The sequence below is a fragment of the Gopherus flavomarginatus genome, chromosome 2, assembly GCF_025201925.1.
Source record: "Gopherus flavomarginatus isolate rGopFla2 chromosome 2, rGopFla2.mat.asm, whole genome shotgun sequence".
NCBI classification, from domain to species: Eukaryota; Metazoa; Chordata; order Testudines; family Testudinidae; genus Gopherus; species Gopherus flavomarginatus.
In genome coordinates this window covers 5411939-5430384 of record NC_066618.1, presented here as the reverse complement: position 1 = coordinate 5430384, position 18446 = coordinate 5411939, and the positions used below count along the sequence as shown (strand labels likewise).

The 18446-nt window shown below is 55.3% G+C and overlaps 1 protein-coding gene across 1 annotated transcript in view; it reads left to right on the top strand.

Moving 5' to 3' along the window:
* The window catches only part of LOC127045897 (tumor necrosis factor receptor superfamily member 16-like), a 49568-nt gene that overhangs the window by 23019 nt on the left and 8103 nt on the right, over nucleotides 1–18446 (top strand). The window contains exons 2-4 of the mRNA XM_050942738.1: nucleotides 2751–2883; nucleotides 4988–5353; nucleotides 16649–16865. Coding sequence (XP_050798695.1) covers nucleotides 2751–2883; nucleotides 4988–5353; nucleotides 16649–16865 — 716 coding nt within the window. The remainder of the gene's footprint in view (nucleotides 1–2750; nucleotides 2884–4987; nucleotides 5354–16648; nucleotides 16866–18446) is intronic.

The following is an 18446-nucleotide window of genomic DNA, read 5'->3' as shown; positions in this document are numbered from 1 at the left end:
CAATCTATTTAAAGGAACACAACCCTATTTTCCTGTGCACCACACCTGTGTTTTCTGAACCTGCACAGAGCTGCTTCCCCAAAGCTTTTGAAGTTTGCCCCTTAGGCTTTTGTCCCCGGGGCTTGTTAAATGAGCCTCCTGGCCTGGCTTTCAGCCCTTTACTCTGGAATCATTTGCTGTTTCCGGCAAGATGATATTAATCAGAGAGATGAGAGCCTCTTGTGCTATATTGCGTTTATGTTTAACCTGAGCCCACCGCTGTGTTTGTGGTGGGGATGAATCAGTATGTGAATATTCGCAGAGACATGTCAAAGGGGGGAGTGTGACTTGCCCACCCCTGATCCCCCACTGTGAAGATCTGAAAGGAACAAACAGGCATTGTTAGAAGAGGATTCTACTACCCCACCCCAGGGCCCTCTCTGGTTTTAAGGCCTCTTGTCATTCCTCAGATTTCTGCTCTGATATGGAAACTGCTTTATGACTTCCCAGGCTTCACACAGGTGTCAGAGCCCATCTGCTGGGAGGAGACCCCCACTTGGGTAGGCCCTGAACGAGAGAAGGAGGAAGGGCCCAAGAAAGGAGAGGGGGAAGGAAGAGGAGAGAGGAGGGTGGGCAGGGGAAGACTGATGAGGAGAGAAGCCCAGATTCTTTCAGGTACTTGGGCTACCTTGCGTTCAAACACAGGATGAGGTGTGAACAGCCAACATAGTTAGTACCAAGTATCTGGGTCTAGTCAGGAGACTTGGGTTCTGCTCCGGACTCTGCCACTGACTTGCCCTGGGACTGTGGTCATGTTGCTTTGCCACTCCGTGCCTCAGTGTCCCCATCTGTAAGTGAGGGCAACATGGTACTTTTAAGTAAGGGCCAAAACATAGATCAAGCCATCTCCTGCTCTGAGGAGCTCGCAGGCTACATGGCAGACACAGATCAGGGCCCATGCACTGCGCGGCCCAGGGGAAGAGATGGGCCATGAGCGCACGATGGGCTAAGGCCAGCGTGTAGGCCAGGCGGCAGGAAGGAGTGGAATGGGGGAAGGAGCTAGTGCAGTGGGAGCTCCATGTGGGTGACATGGAAGGGGGCACAAGCTTGGGAATGGAAAAGGGAAACAAACTGGGTGGTGGCACCGGTAGAAGGGGTGGAGAATTGAGCTTCCAGCTGCAGGCTGGGGCAGGGTCCATTGATCAGAGGTGGGCAAACTACGGCCCACGGGACCATCCTGCCCAGCCCTTGAGCTCCGGCTGGGGAGGCTAGCCCCTGGCACCTCCACCGCAGCCACACCGCCAGCCCTCTGGCAGCGTGTCTAGCTCCAGCGCGGCTGCCAGACATGCTGCTCTGAGCGGCATGGTAAGGGGTCTGGGGCCAGGGCCGGGGTGGGGTTCCGATAAGGGGCAGGGCCTCCCGGGGGACAGTCAGGGGACAGGGAGCAGGGGGCAGTTGGATGGGGCGGAGGTTCTGTGGGGAGGGGGGGATCAGGGGATGGGGAATGGGAGGGTTGGATAAGCGTGGGGGCCCGGTGGGCCTGTCAGGGGGCGAGTGTGTGGATAGGGGTCAGGGAACAGGAAACAAGGAGGTTAAATAGGTGTCAGGTCCGGGGGGGGGGGCCGTCAGGGGCGGGGGTGAGGATAGAGATCGAGTGACTGGGAGCATGGGGGTTGGATGGGGATGGGGTCCTAGGGGGCTTGTCGGGGCGGGGATGAGGATAGAGATCGGGTGACTGGGAGCAGGGGGGTTGAATGTGGGTGGCGTCCTGAGGGGCAGTTAGGGGTGGGGGTCCCAGGAGGGTGCAGTTAGGGGACAAGGAGCAAGGGCGGTTGGATGGGTCGGAGGTTCTGAAGGGGGCAGTCAGGGGGTGGGAAGTAGGAAGGGGCTGTTTGGAGGGGCGCAGCCTTCCCTATCTGGCCCTCCATACAGTTTTGCAACCCCAATGTGGCCCTCAGGCCAAAAAGTTTGCCTACCCCTGCCATAGATTCAGTGGCAAGGAGGGAAGCCTGATATGTAGTCGGACTCCCCCATAAAGCATGGGCCTAAGCTGTGCAACCATATGGTGGCATAGCACTTTGCGGTCTGTGGCTGCAGTCGCATTATTATTATTTCTATTCCACCAGCGCCTAGAGATCCCAGCCCAGATCAGGGCCCCATTATGTTAGGGGCTGTACGAACACATGCTGCCCTGAAGGCATAAGAGTTTAAAGAGGCAAGATGGACAAAGTCCCCATTTTACAGCTGGGCAAACTGAGGCCCAGAGCGATGAAAGGACTTGACCAAGGTCACCCAGGGAAAACCGGTGACTGGACCCGGTCTTGTGACCACAATGCCACTTTGTGTCTTTGAAGTACTGCATGTATGGCTTGAGCACGCGCTGACAAATCCTTCAGTTTCCTTGAACCTCTAATGACCCTGGTGGGCTGTTTGGGCTATCCTAGAGCGATGCAGGAAGGCTGGATGGCTTGAGATCAGCCCAGATTGGTAGTCAGCGAAAGGTGTCACCATGCAATGGTGCTTAGAGACCCCCGGGAAACAGAGGGGGATCTTCATCTGATACTCCTATGCCAAAGAACAAGGCGAGCCGTCTGGGCTGCAGCAGCTGATGGGAAATATTGTTTCTCCCCTTCTGGTTCCCTGAAGGCCGGGCGGATCTCAGCCCCATGCTCACAGAGGGTCTCTGTCTGCAACCCCACCCCTACACGCTGTGCTCCAGCCAGCTCGGGCCCTGCCTCGTTCATCCTCTTTTTCACCCTTCGCCCCTGCAGGTTTCAGCCCGCCAAGGCTGCAAGAGCGGACGCTTCACCTCCCTTGGGGATTGCTGTGCCCTCTGCCCCCAGGGCTATGGGGTGGCTGTCCCGTGCGGCAGCTCCAACACGGAGTGCGAGCCCTGCAGAGAGAGTGAGTAGAGGGGACCCCGGGGAGGGGAGCGCAGGCTAACGGCTGGGCCTGGGAATCCCTTTTGGCCAGTATCTCGCCTCCAGCCGTGCCCAGGGCCAGCAGTGACAGGGAGGTGCAGAAACCCACCCCAGTGGTCGCCCGGTTGCCATAGAGATCCTCTTTTCCCCCGTCTGAGACCCATCTCACTCTGCTCACGGCAGCCTGCCCAGTGCACCCCATGCCGCGGGGCATGGGACAAACCCCTCGACGGGCACCCTCCTCATCTCATTGCATCCCACTGGCCCCACAGGTGCTGCCGTGTGTGGGTGGCTTGGCCTGATCGGCAGGCCTAGGGTCACTGGAGGACCTAACGCGTGAGAGAGAGAAGGGCAGGATGGGGGGGGGGCGTGTGGGGAGGGGTCCTGGGATGGGGCGGGCAAGGGGATATTGGGGGAGCTCTGGAGTGAAGGGGGGGTGCTGGGGAGGAAAGCGATAGGGAGAGATGGGGGGAGGGATGGGCCCATGTAGAGAGGGAGAGGGTACAAGGAGAGGGGCTTATAGGGTGAGCAGAGTGCAGCACCGGAAGGGACGTCTAGTGCCCTCCTGCTCCCGGCCATGTCCTCTCCCTCCTGGCCTGGTAAGGAACGGGGACTCGACGCACGAGCGCTGTAAGCTGGCCCTGCGGAGATCTCATTGCTCCGCAAGTCTGGCCCATCTTCTTTTGCCTCGTCTAAATGGAGGCTTTTGTTCTGTTAGCGCTCGTTAGAGCAGAGGTAGCTGGGCCAGGGGTCTGCGTGATTCCCCAGCCACCCCTCGGCCCGCACCCCTCAGTTCCCACCTGCTGTTCCTGGCCGGCGCCCACCCCCCACCCCACCCAAACCCGGCACTTCTGCCCTGCAGCTGCTCTGAGCCAGAGCCACCCACCCACCCCTAAGCACAGCTTGTCAGCCATCTTGTGGCTGCGTGATGTGGACCAGGCGGCTGAGAACCGGCCCAACTCAATCCCCACATGACCTGAGCCAGGCCAGGGAGCCCAGGTTAGGGTTATTCCCCCTGGAGAGGATGTTCACCCAGCGAGAGGCATTTTGAAGCTGATTGGACGCCGTGCTGATCTAAAGGAAGCCGCCTTCCAGCATCAACTGGCCTGTCCATCCAGACGCGCTGCTTGGGTCACTCGCTAAATAGACAAGCCATGTCTGGGACTGGCTCAGCTGAGCAAACCGCACCCCCTCCCACAAACCCGACTGGGACAGCTGGGGCCAGTGCCTGGACAGAGCCTCTGCAGTCAATAGGAGAGGTGGTGTGGGTGGCACTCCGCCCTTCGAGTCAGTTACTAGCACTGTGCTGCCTTTTGAGTGAGACGTGAAACCAAGGTCCTGACCACCTGTGGTCATTGAAGGTCCCAACTCAGATAATCACATCCTGTCTCTTTAAATCCCCCTGCAGCTTTTTGCTTCGTATTCTAAACAATCCAGAGGGGTGGAGGGCTGTTGCTGTGAGCTGTTGAACAGCTGTTATGTTCCAGCTCAGAGGTGGCTGCATTTCATCAGCTGATAAAGACACCCCAGCGTATAGTTCATCAGTCCGTTTGAAAAATGCTTTGGGCTGTATCAATGCAAGCTGGTTAACATTGACGCACCCTACTAGAGCAGGGGTTCTCAAACTGGGGGTCAGGACCACTCAGGGGGTTGTGAGGTTATTACATGGGGGGTGTGAGCTGTCAGTCTCCACCCCGATCCCCGCTTTGCATCCAGCATTTATAATGGTGTTAAATATTTAAAAACATGTTTTTAATTCATAAGGGGGGTTGCACTCAGAGGCTTGCTGTGTGAAAGGGGTCACCAATACAAAAATTTGAGAACCCCTGTACTAGAGGGTTTGGCCGCCTTTACCCACAATGCTTTGTGCAATGGTAATTCGGTGGCTGAGTTCAGACATGAGCCTGTCTCCCCTCAGTGGCTGGAGCCTGTAACTATAATAACCTGCTACCTGCAGCGGATGGAGTTACTCCTCTGACTGAAGTGGCGGATGCTTGTGGTTAGGTTGCTAACAGGTAGGTGCTCGGTTGCTAGTGGCTGTTTACACCAGAAGCAGATTCTGAGCTCAATGTCTCTTTCCATGGCAGATGGGACGTTCTCCTCCACCAGCAGTGCCACCGAGCCGTGCCAGCCATGCTCACGGTGCCCGGTGGCAGAGGCGTGCACCCCCACCCGCGACACTGTGTGCGCCCCCCAGTGTGCCCCCAGCCACTACCTGCACGTGGAGAACGGGAGCAGCAGCCAATGCCTGCCTTGCCAGGTGTGCGGGCAAGGCTACGGGGCAGCGACGCCGTGCGGGCCTATGGACAACACCGTCTGTCAAAGGTGCCCGGAGGGCTTTTACTCGGAGGAGAAGAGCGACTCGGCGCCGTGCCTGCCCTGCCGGCTGGAGTGCCACGAGGACGAGGTGATGATCCGGGCTTGCAGCCCCGTGTCGGACACGCTGTGCATGGGTATGTACCGCGCTGGCCGCTCTGGCAGGCGTGGCTGGCTGTATTGGAGAAGGCGGGCAAGCATGGGGTGGGGGGATCTGTGCAGGTGGCGAGCGAGGGGCGTGTGCTGACTTTTTTGGGTGTGTGAGTTGCAGTGGGGGCGTTGTGTGTTGAGTGGTACAAGGGGCGACTCAGCCCAGCGGGGCCCCTCTCCCGCCTGTCCCTGAGTCGTGACAACCCTGGCAGCCGGGGTGTGCAAAGCAGCTGAGAAGTAAGCTCTGCGACTGGTACCATTGTGTCTCGGATCCACAGCCATAGGCCAGGACGCCTTTGGGCCAGGCGCTGTCCAGACACAGAGTGTCCCTGCCCCAAAGACCTGACAGACTAAGCTGTGTGTGTCCCCCCGCAGCCACAGGGGAACAGTGTGGTGTTATGACAGCTGTGTAAGCTGGCTCAGCAGCCCAGGAAGGACGGATGTCAGGCCAGAGTCGGTTTCAGGGCACAATTTATTGGGTGAACAGAAAACTTAACTAAATACCAAACGAAGGAATTTTCTCTGCCCAACCCAGACTGCAGATCCCAGCTGTTCATCCCTCCCCTCTCTCGGCCCCTCTGCGTCCAAGCACTTCTGCAGCAAACTTCCTGCCGTTCTCCAGCTCAGAGCTCTGGCTGGCCTCTATAGGGACCAACTATCACCTGACCCACCCCAGCTGACCAGCTGGCTGACACCTTATGAACGAATTTGAGCCTTGTTGTTGTTGAAAAATTGCATTAAAAATTAGAAATTTTGGTTGGGATTTAAAAAGAAAATGTCGTGGGGATGGGGATGGGATCGGATGAAATTGGAAGATTTAAAATGTATATTTTTTTGTTTGTTTCGGTGGGTTGGTTTTTGGACTTTGGTGGTTTATCATTTTCCCCTTTCCCTCCCACCTTTTAAAAATAACTGAAAGAAAGAAAGAAAGAAAATTTTCATTATGAGCTTCAAATGAAGCAAAAAAACCCTGTCCCATTGCCTGGTTTGTGATCTGTAGAAGGAAAATCACCTTGATGCTTTTAGCACATTTCTCCCTATCCCCACCCCCCTGCCGCCTTTTGTGATCCGCTCTGGTTAGGATGAGACCTGTCCTTTGCACATTGCTGGGGGCAGAATCTAGCTCTCTTGTCTTTAGCTTGAGACTGGCTTGGTGTGTTGCATTGGGATAGCCCAGCTTGCAGGGATAACAGGGAGACAATGTCCCATCAGGGGTTCATTCCCCCTACCCTTCCCAGAAGGTCTTGGAACTGGAACAAAGCCATGTGTGCAGATCGGACCAGGCCCTTGCCCAGTTTAGATCGACGGGAGCTTGGCAAGGGGCCCAGGTAGGATTTGACCTAGACTGTCCTAGGTGTCCTCTTGAGACCTGTTTTCCTTTTTCATTCCCCTCTGTCTTGTTCTCAGTTTTGCTTGTGCATTTCCTGCTGGTGAAAGGTGCCGGGTTGGTAGATCTGGAAACTGGAGTCCTCTCCCCAGAGAACAGAAAGCAGCAGGGCTGGCCCCCATCACACCAACCCTGGCCTGAGCAAACCACGGATAGGGTTGAAAAGGGGCCTTCAGCCTCTGTAGCTCATTTGGTCCTTGTCAAAGGGTGTGATTACCACTGCTGTCATTAGCTTTGCTAGGCTGGTGTCTGCTTGAGACCTGACAAATTCATGTCAGTGCCCACCACCAGATAGGTCAGTACCAAGCTGGGCTGGATTTGAACCGGCGACAGAGAGCCCCGGGCAGGCATTTGGAGAGCACTGAGCTGAGCGAGGCTGGGATGAAACGCATTTCCCACATCATCATTCCCTGGAGCTGCCCCATCCCACCTCTTCTGCCATTCCCTAGAGCTATACTGTCAATGGGGAGAATACTCCTTGGGCAAGGAACATATCTGGGGCCTCCGTTTGTGGATGGCCAACTCGAGTCCCCTAAAAAAGCCCTGATTCTCAGCCAGCAGGTGCTCAGCACTCTCTGAAAATCAGGATCCTGTAAGGGGTCTCAGATTGAGCATCCAAATCACTAGTCACTTCTGAAAATCTTTGCCTGTCTGTCCGTCTATCTAGCCCCACACACACTGTCTGTCTGTCTGTCTAACCCCAGACACCCTGGCTGGCTGGCTAGCCTCATATAGACACTGGCTGGCTGTCTATCTATCTATCTAGCCCCCCACACGCACTCTTGTTCATCTGTCTGAAGAAGGAAAAGCATGTTCCGGGGAAGAGGATCAGGGCCAGAATCGGAATGGGAGGCCAGAGCGGATTGAATCCAGCAAAACACTCCCACTCTCTCTTTTTCCATCGTCCTCCCCCTCGGGTTTTGTTTTAGAGACACAGTTGCTTTTTTGTCTGCGAGGACAGAGTCTCCTTAGGTTGCCCTTAATCTCCCCTTTGTCCCGGTCGCTGCGTCTTTAATCCTGCTTGGCTGTTGCGGGGTGAGTATGTGGGCTTGTTAATGAAACTCTCTGAAGCAGAGTGTATTAAAGGGCTGGGTGGCAGCGCCATGCCGAGGGGGCAGCGCCAATCCCTTAAGACTTCATTGTCTCCCCGGTCTTTGCCTCCAGCCTCCGTGTGATCTCGTCCTCGCTGCTTTTGAAAGGATCCGGCAAAGGGGCATTGTCATTCCAAGCGCGGGAGGGGGCAGCTCTGCTGGAAGGAGACAGCATCCTTGGGCCCTGTTCACTTCTTAAGGGGCAGGGCGGGCATTCGTGGGGAGAGGCTTGTCCCATAATAGAACAGCGGGGGAGCCATCTCCGGTCAATGATATTATGGGATCAGGATTGAAATCGATGCTGGTCCAAGGTTCAGGGCTTGCTATATCTTGAGAACCGGCAGGGCAACAAGCCAGTGCGTTCTGCTGCTTTGGATTTCGAATGGTGTACGGCACTGATCTCTGTACCCCGGGCCTCACATGGAACGCTGGATAGCAGAGGGAGCATGGGGTAGTGGTTCGAGCAGACCTGGACTGGATCCTTACACTGTCTTGGGGCCTGAGCCAAAGATTTTTGGATGAGGGCCTTCGTACGTGACCTCCGGGATGTCACCTACCCACTCTGTACCTCAGTTTCCCTATCTAGGAAATGGGGATGAAAGAAAAGTGCTTTGAGCTCTTTGGCTCACAGGGGCTATGTACATGCAAAGTATTGTGGGCCGCCGGCTGCTAAAATTGTGTAGGGTGAAAGGCCAGCTGGGAATCAGCATGGCATGGCTTTTCATGTCCCATAATCCTCCAGGGCTAGCAGTGCTTGGCGGCCCCGGGACACAGGTTTCCAGGTGTAGGCTAGTGATCGGGAAGAAGAAACTTCTGTCAGAGCAGCAGGGACTCAGGGGAGAGGTGGCTGGCTGCTTTGCACACTGCTTGAAATGACCAAGGTCCTTTGTGATAGAGTGACCAGATGTCCTGTTTTTAAAGGGACAGTCCCATTTTTTGGGACTTTTCCTTATATAGGCACCTATTACCTCCCACCCCCTGTCCCATTTTTTCACAGTTGCTATCTGGTCACCCTACGTTGTGCGAGTGAACCCCAGCCCCTGTGCATTGCAGGACTGGGGTCCAAGAGGAGGGGGCACCAGGCTGGTTGGGGTCTGGCTCTCCTCCTCCAGCGCCAGTCTGGGAGCTGGTGCTACCGCCTGCTGATCCCTGAGTGACCCACCAGGGACCTGCAGGAAGCAATGTAGAAACGGCCTTTCCAACTCATCAAACATCCACAGCAGTTGGCTGGCAAGCGACTGCATGTGAAGGCAGCAGAATCTCGTGCTGGGCCTGAGGAGGCATCGGTTCAAATCCTGCCTTTGCCATTTTCCTGCCGGGTGACCTTCAGCCAGGCTCTGTGCTCAGACTCCCACCTTCTATGTGTCTTTGGACCACAGGGCCTGGATCCTCCAATGCACGTGGGCACCTCACTTCCATTGATTGCAATGGCTCTTAAAGACCTTTGTGGGGCTGGGCCTGTGGAGGAAGGGCTGTCCCTTCGGCACAGCAGCAAGGCGCCCCAATCTCAGAGGCAGCCTTTAGGCCCTGCTGTAATATAAATCATTCTGCTGACTTTCCCTGAGCTGCTGTGTTATTGGGACGGGGACGGCGCCGGTGCGATCTGCCATTGCTAGGCACTGATTTTATAGGGACAGTCCCAATTTTGGGGTCTTTTCCTTATATAGGCTCCTATTACCCCCCACCCCCGTCCCGATCTTTCACGCTTGCTGTCTGGTCACCCTACTAGGCACCGGGGGCCAGGATCCCATGGCTGAGAGGTTCTTCGCAAAGGGTTAACCTGCCAGATTTCTTCCATCTCCTCCGTCGCCAAGGCCATAGGCGCCCGTGCCTGCCCCCACCCCGCCCCTGGCCCTGCCCCGACTGCACCCCATCCCCGGCCCCACCCCCATTCCAACCCCATCCCCAAAATCCCCGCCCTAACCCCGCCCCCTCCCTGCCCCTATTGGATCCCTTCCCCAAATCCCCACCCTGGCCCCACCTCTTCCCCCAGCGCACCTTGTTCCCCCTCTCAGCTGTTTCGCAGCACAAGGGCTGGGAGGGAAGGGGGAGAAGCAGAACGTGGCGGCGCGCTGGCAGAGGAGGCAGAGGTGGAGGTGAGCTGAAGCAGGGGGGTGGGGCCTCAGGGTGCTGCAGCACCCACCAATTTTTTTCCATGGGTGCTCCAGCCCCCACAGAGTCGACGCCTATGCCTCAGGGCTCTTCAAGGGTCACAGGGAGTCTCTGCTGCGGTGATATCTGCAGCCACATATTCAGTCATTGGCAGAGAGCGACTGACATGCTGGAGATGTGCAGAGCTGGAGGGGGACTGAGGCCCAGGGCTCAGCACTAAATGCCTGATCCATTGCAATCAGGGCAGGGTGCTGACAGCTGGCCCCCTTACTCCTTTCTCCCTTCCCCCTAGAGCTGGGTCCAGGAGTAGGGCCATGTCTCCAGGACGGGAGGGGACATGGACAGGGGTAAGAGGGCTGACAGCTGGGACCCCGGAGGGCGGGGGTAGCAACAGAGCCTCGGGCGCAGGTAGCGGAGCTCTGTGTAAAACCGGGGGGTGCTGCACCCCTAGTTCCCTCACCTGTAATCAGAGGGCATCTTCCCACTGACTTCAGTGGCTCAGGCCTTGGAGCAGATGTCAGGTGTCTCAGAAGGGGCGAAGGAGGGGTGTTTCAGGGAGGGACGAGTGGGTTGAATTGCAAGTGATGGGATGAAATCAAGGTGAGAAGGAAACGTCCCAGCGGAGAGAACTGCTCCGTGTCATTTTCAGCTTGAGGAGAAATACCCGGGCTAGCTCCGATCGAGCTAGTGCTCTAAAAAGTGCTGATCACCCCAAGCCCAGCCCCAGCTGAGAGCCTCGTACATACTCAGGGCAGCTCACTCGGCTGCGGCTAGCTGGCTAGTTTTAACGTGCTCACTTGACATCTAGTGGAGCGGGAAATTGCGCCTTCCAGGTCTAGGGTAGACGTCCTCTGAGCCTGTGGAGAAGTCCCTGTCCTTTACACTAGCCTGGATTAAACACCTGGAAAACGGACTGGGCTGGCCCTTGGGCTCAGATATTGTTACTGGCTTAAGAAAGCTTTTTCATCTCCGGTTTCTCTTGAATTCCGGAACACAGTTAACCTGGGAGGAGCCGAGCCCCTGGGAGGGGAAGGGTCACAACCTCTGACCTCTGAAATGACAATGCTTGTCCTTTTCTAGTTAGTAGATAATTAAAGTCCTCCCCCTCCCCCCAAACACCACACCGCACAGGGGGAGAAAAGACCAAACTCAGATGCGCCTGTCGGTTTGAATGAGAGGGGCTGGGGGAGGGAGGGGAAGGCGAGGCACGTTTGCAGGACGGCGACCAGGCTTGCAGAAGCATAGCTGGAATGAACTCCGCTTGGAGAAATGGGAGCTGTCCAGGGCGTGGCAGGGTGAAAGGTGACCTGCAAAGGAGACTGAAAACATCAGGCTTGGGCCTTTTTTCGCTCATACGATGGAGGAAGACAGTCTGAAAGGTTATTCTGGGGGGAGGGGGGTTGTTTTGTGTTCTGCCATTGTTTTATCCTGAGAAATATCCGAAATATCAATTCTTCTCTTCCTTGGTTTTGCCAGAGATCTTCTGGGAGGTCTCAAAGATGTTTATTGTGAGCTCTTTGCCTTAATTGATAGGGCCGGATGGTTTACTCTTTAACAGATGTGCCCTTTCTCCCAAGTGTTCATTAGGCATTAGAGTGAAATAGGTGGTCACGAAAACCAGACTTTTGAACATACCAATGAAAAATCCCTTCCCTCTCCCAATGGCTCAGATTTCAGTGCTGTGTGATGTCTTGACTTCACTCACTAGCTTGCCCGATGTCTGCCAGGGCAGAGCAGTCCCCAGCTTGAAAAGTTAAAAAAAACAAACCAGACAATCCAGGGGAAAAACCCCTCCTGTTCTGATATAAACACCTAAAGGAGCCCAGCAGGGCACCTGGCTTCTGGGCAGTATTTGGCCACACAGAGCGGACTCTGGCAATTTCCCCTGTACAATAAAGACCCCTACAGCAAGGGTCTGACATGTTACAAAAGGCACATTGCTGGGAAATGAGACGGCTGGGGAGTGCTAATGGGCTGGAGTTTTGCTTCAAATCCAGCCAAGGTCAGTGAACACTGGAAGACAGTCATTGCTCCAGGTGTAATAAGTTGGGTGGTGCCCAGGTCTTGATCATCACAAAATATACCTGCCCTGTCATCGGTCTCAGCACAGGGGCCTAGGAGAGACGAGCAGCAGGCCAGGAAAACTGTTCTCTCTCCTAGGCTGGCTGGGCAGTGGGATGCTTGGCTCCATGAGTAAGCAGGTGATCTGTGTCAGCCAGGCGCCATTCGCCCCTGCTACGTTAACATGGAAACCAGCCACGTATGTCAGTTCAGCTCTCAGCCCAATGCAGCAAATTCAGGGTGCACTGAAGTCAAGCGGGTGCACTGAATTCCGATGGGGCGTAAGTGGGTACACTGAGGCAGTGGAAACAAGCTAAGGAGGAAATGTCTCCCCTTGTTGTGGGAGGTGAATACATTGTGGCTAGGTTGGGTGGAAGTTATATTTGACTCACACAGATCTACCGACCAGCCTCTGTGAGCCTAGAAACACCGTTTTGTGGCCCAACCATAACGGGACTCGATAGGGGCAGATCCTTACTGCCCTTCTGGTTAGTAAGCCACCCCCAGGAATCCTTTGGGAATTCAAGGGTGGGTGGAGGGAGGAATGGCCTGTGGAACTCATGCCCACAGGAGATCCCTAAGGACAAGAGCTTAGTAGGATTTTGGAAGGGACTGAAGGCATTTTTATGGAGGAGAGGAACCTCCAGAGTTCTAGTAGCAGGGATTTAAAACACCCAAGGGCTTTGGAAGGGATAAACCCTAATACTTCAGGGCTTAAGCCCACTGCTGTCTAACAGAAGCTAAGAGGCACCTTTCCCCTGGGGCAGGTCATCCCAGAACTGCCCCCTGCAGAGATTCATGCACCTGCCTCCGAAGCAGCTGTCAGTGAGTGGATCCTGCTCTGATCCTGTATGCGTGGATTCCCCCAATACCACAGGGACTAGCAGGAGTCGTTAGCCCCTTCCTAGCAGGGGGGGTTGCCCACGGCGTTCAGAGAAGGGCATTAGTGATACAATCGGACAAACGAGTTTTTCTTAGCAGCCAGGCCCAGCGAGCTAGGCCATACGTGTCTCACTGCTTGCCACTTGCACCCTAACCGCTTAACTTTCCCACTGGTCCTCCCGGCTCCTTAAACAGGAAACGCCTCCTCTGATTCACAGAGGGAATTCGTGCACAGCCAGCGCTTCCCACCTGCTCAAATTCATCCGCCCATCTCACAAGGACCACCCACTCCGGGAAATGAATCCCCAGCCGCAGCCCCCTCAGGCTGGGCCCACTGGGTCTGAGAGTCCCCTGGGACGGGTAGGCCAGTGGAGAGCGCAGCTACGTAAGGGGGAGAGAGAGAGAGAGAGAGAGAGAGAGAGAGAGAGTGTGTGTGTGTGTGTGTGTGTGTGTGTGTTTGGGGGGGGTTATACTGCACAGTGGGTGAGTGTTAGCTAGACAGCTCTCATCTGCCTGGGCTTGTGGGGGTTTCAGATAGAACCATGCAGCTTCCCCCTTCTCTGCTCAGACCGTATTCCTAGTGTTACCATTAAGGGAAAGTAGCAGCTGCCTCTGGTCTTTGCATGGAACATGAGCCCAGCCCTTCTGTTGGTTTACACGTGACTGGGCGAGTTCTGGCTGCCTGATACACACTCCAGGTGCGTTCACACCAACGCACTGAACACACGCACTGACCCCTCCACACACTCAACCGCCATAGGAAGGCATGAGGCTGTGTAGCATGGGCGTCACACACACCGCCAGGTCAGCTTAGCGTTAGAACTGGTCAGAAAATGGCTTTTCTGTCTTGCAAAAAAAATGTGAGCTTTGACATTGGAACGAAAAGCCTCCGCTTTAAACACTTCTGTGAAACGAAATTCTGCAGAAAAAGTCAGCCTGGCTGCAATCGAAATGTTTTGTTTTGACGAGTTCGAAAGATTCATTTGGACCTTGACCTTTTTAACATTTAAAAATGTGTCAAACATCAGAGTAAATTTCGAAATGAAAATTCAAAACTTTGTCTTCCAAAAATGTCATCTTGATATTTTCTCAGAACAGCTTTTTTTCCATTTCTAAATGAAATTGCATCAAAAGTGATAGTTCTGCACACACAAAAAATCAGTTTAATTGAAATGGCATCTTCCACTGAAAATTTTTCAAAAAAAATGTCCAGCCAGTCGTTCTTAGCATCCACTTCTTACTCTGCACCGCTGACACAAGCAGTGGAAAACGAGGCACTTCCTCTTATGATCTCATTAACTCACGCAGGCCCCAATCAGAGCCATACTGTGCCAGGTGCTGTACATACATAACCAGAAATGTCCCTGCCACCCAGAACTTTCACACACCAACACGCCATTCTCATGTATCCCCCATACACACGCATACACGCTCACACTTACATGCCACTTTCATCTCTGCTTTAGCTATTGCAGCTGGAGGATGTTGAGGTTAGAGAAGGACCCAAGCTCCCTGCTTTATAGACGCATAGACTTTAAGGTCAGAAGGGACCATCTAGTCTGACCTCCTGCACATCACAGGCAACAGAACCTCACCCATCCACTCCTGTTTGGAAGAGAGCTTCCCCCAAGCAGTGAGGGGTCCAGGCCCAAGGTACCAAGAAAAACTGGTGACTTCACATCCTCCATTGGAGCTTAAACTTCCCTAGAGTTCCAGGGGACCTGCAAGGATTAGACAGCTCTGCGGAGGGCTCCCCTGAATCTCCCACGAAACCGGAGGCAGAGAGAATCTAATTGAAATTCTCTGGAGCCTGCCTTGCACCAGCTGAGCTCAGACCCTGCAGCTGGGAAAGAGGCCTGGTGGAAAAGGCTAGCTCCCTGCCAGCTCGCAAGTTCAGCCAGCCTCCTGCTGGCCCCGCTCCCTGCACATCAGGGGCAGCCAGCTCCATTCGGGGGTGAAGCAGAACGAGTTCACGGACCCCGCTTTGCAGCTTCAAAGGCATGAGGGACCCTGCAAACGGTTCCCTCTCCAGCTGTTCCTCCATAGACAAGGCCTCTCCCCCCATCCCGCCCCCGCCCGTAACTTGTCATCACTTTCCAGCAGACAGACCAGATGCTCCTTGCAGGCACTGGAGCAATCCCCAGCCGCAGTCTATTTTGGAGACTTTGATGTAGCCATGCAAGGGGGCGGGAGGCGGGGGGAGGGAGCGTGGGTCTAGCTGGGCCAGACGGGGAGGATGGAGAAGGGGAGCTGCAGGGTAGTTTTCAAGCCCTGGAGCTGAGGGCCTCGCTGGGAGAGCGCAGCCCCACTCCGGTCTCTTTCCTTATTGGCTGCCTGGGCCTTCAGCTCCTGCCGTGCCCGGAGAATGAGATCAGGGCACCGGCAGCCGTCACACGCTCAGCAGGGGGCAGATGGACGGCTGCCCCTCCAGCAAGGACCAGACCTTTGGGCTGCTCTAGAGGAGGGGTGGCCCCCTCCCCGATGCTGTGCTGGGCCAGCTTCCAGGGTTATTTCTGTCTCGGATGGTAGCGGGTGAGGGGAACTTTTAGCAAGTAGGAGGCAGGTCTTGTGGCTCAGGCACTAGACGAGGGACACAGGAGAGCTGTATTCATTTGCCAGTGCTGCCCATCACTCCCTGTATGGCCTTGGGTAAAATGGGGAGGATGACTCTGCCTTGTCTGTTTCGATTGCCCCCCCATCCCCATGTTGGCGGTGTTGGGGTAGCCGTGTGGGCCCCAGGATATTAGCGTGACGAGGTGGGAGAGGTAATCTCTTTTATTGGCCTAACGCCCTGGAAGCGGCCAGCAGCGAGTCCAGCTCCTAGGTAGAGGCGCGCAAGCAGCTCCGCACAGCTCTCACCTGCCGGCACTGCTCCTGCCCCCAATGAGGAGCCGGTGCTCGGGGCAGGGACAGCGCACGGAGCCCCGTGACCCCCGCCTAAGAGCCGGACCTGCTGCAGGCCGCAGGGCAGTGTCAGAACAGGTAGGGTCTAGCCTGCTTTACCCAGGCAGCGCCGCCAACGGGACTTTTAACGGCCCAGTCGGCGGTGCTGCCCAGAGCCGCCGCGACCCAGTGCTGGCACCACACTACTGGGTCGCGACCCGAAGTGTGCAAAACACTGCTCTGGACAAGTTACTTTTCTTCCTCATAGTAATTCCATACAGCTCACCACAAGACTGATCTTTAGCCATCCGCTTTGCATACATCTATTAACCCACAAAACCCACTTGGGAGTCAGCTATTCTCTCAGAAATCCTTTAGTCGCCTCCTCCCTCCTCCCCCAGCAAAAACATTTTTGTCAAAAATGTCTGTTGAACGTTTTTGTCAAAACCCCTCCCCTCCCCTGTGTATTGGTTTCTGATAGCCCCAGAATTAAACCGTTTTCAGTTTAAACCCCTCAAAAGTCGGCTTTTGGTTGCTGCAAACTGAAAAAAAAAAACCAACGCTGAGGCGGTTTTAAGGCAAACTCGAAGATCTTTAATGAAAACAGAACTTTTGCCTGAAAAAAAATGTATTGCTGTTGTGCTAAAAAAAAAGCCATTTTCTGCTGAAAAGAAGTTATGATGAAAAACTTTCCACCAGAAGGGAGAAAATTGAGGTACCGCGGGGAACAGCCCCGCCTGCTGATTTGGGAAAGGGCCCAATATCTCACACGAGGCCCCCAAAATGGAAGTGCCTGGGGAGCAAGGGGTAAGCACGGGTCTCACTCTCTTTTAAGCATCTCATGTTGTTGGTGTGTTTGCTTACAGATAGAGAGCTGCAGATCCTGAAGCGCACGGAGGGGGACCCCCGCAAGGAGCACCCCAAGAAGCCCCCGCTGTCTGAGTCAGAGGGCAGCGCCTCCCCCAGCAACTCCTCTGAGTTCCTCCCCCCGCTGCCAGACAACAGCAAGAACATCATCCCCGTCTACTGCTCTATCCTGGCCGCGGTGGTGGTGGGGCTCCTGGCCTATGTGGCTTTCAAATGGTACGTGTGGCCTCACTCACGGGGCTGCTCCAGCTCAGGGGATGGGGTGTCGGGAGAATCCCCACAGTGGAGTCACAAGGAATGGTGCCACTCATCAGAGGCCGGCTCCCATGCGGGGCACCAGCCAGCAAACCAGGTGCTCTCCACAGCCACGCTGACTGGGCTGCCCTCCCGGGCTAGCTGACCTCGCTCCTGGCCTGTCTGTTCCTCCTCTCGGGGGGACCTGTCGCCTGTTGTACCCCATTGGTGCCTGGCAAAGCCCTTTGGGTCCTACCGGACCTGGACCCACACCAGGACCCCAGCTCCAAACCCTGAGCTCTGGGGACGTTCCCATCTGACCCTAGCGCTGTAACGGGCCGGAACCAGAATAGTGAACCCCTTGAAACTCTGGGAAAGTTCAGTTTTGGGTCCAAAGTCCAGGGCTTAGGCCCATTTCTGTGAGCACTGGGATCTGTCCCACTTTGCCCATCCCTCATGGTGTGGACGTTCATCTCCTCCTGCGCTTTGCATGTGAGTGCTCCTCTCACTGATGCACTAGGGCTCCCACTCACCCCCAGGAGCCAGAAAAATATCATTATCCCCATGTCACAGATGGGAAACTGAGGCACAGAGAGGTGACATGACTAGACCCAGGTCATGCAGCAAGTCAGTGGCACAGCCAGGAGGAGAACTCAGGAGTCCTGACTCCCAGACCTGTGAGCTAAGCACTTGACCATGCTTCCCCTTCACAAGTGAGCTCCCTGGGCTTTGAAAAAAACATACTGTATAAAAGCAATAGGTGCATCCCATGAAGTGGGTATTCACTCATGAAAGCTCATGCTCCAAAATGTCTGTTAGTCTATAAAGTGCCACAGGACTTTTTGCTGCTTTTACAGATCCAGACTAACACGGCTATCCCTCTGATACTTGACAGCAATAGGAGGGACATCCAGTCAAGGGCAGGGCTTGTCCTATGGCAGGAAGGAGGAGAAAGATTAATGTTTAGGGGCTCAGCACAGGACTGGGAGCTGGAAACTCCTGGGTTTCTAATCCTGGCTCTGACACTGACTGCCTCTGTGACCTTGTGCATGTCCCTTAGCCCTCCTCTGCCTTGCTTTTCCTGGCTAGGATCTGGAGGGACCTCCTACCGTGCAGAGGGCAGGCGGGGTGCAGTGATGAACTAGGGGGTGTTTGTAAGGCATTTGGAAGGCACAAAGTATTAGGACGGTTTGGCCGGACTCAGTGTGCCAAATGGATCCTGGGTGCAGCTGCATTGAGGCCACTGGGCCAAGTCCATTTGGGGTGCAGCACAGCCAGGGATGACTCAGTTGCAGCCAGTTCTGGAGGGAGGGATTTGCCCTCCGGCCCTCGTGTCCCGCCTGCTGGGCGCACAGGTGTTCAGCTGGGGCACAGGACAGGCAGAGCGTCGTTATTCCCTTCGGGGCAGGGCCGACCCACAGAAGGGACCGTGTCCCGCACTGCATCAGGCGCGCTGCAGGGGCCCAGTGGCTGAATAGGATTAAACCTCTTTTTGGGGGCCAGATTATATCCTTCTCTCCCTCTGTACCCAGGCTCTGCTGGGGAGACCGGAGGAGCGGGCGG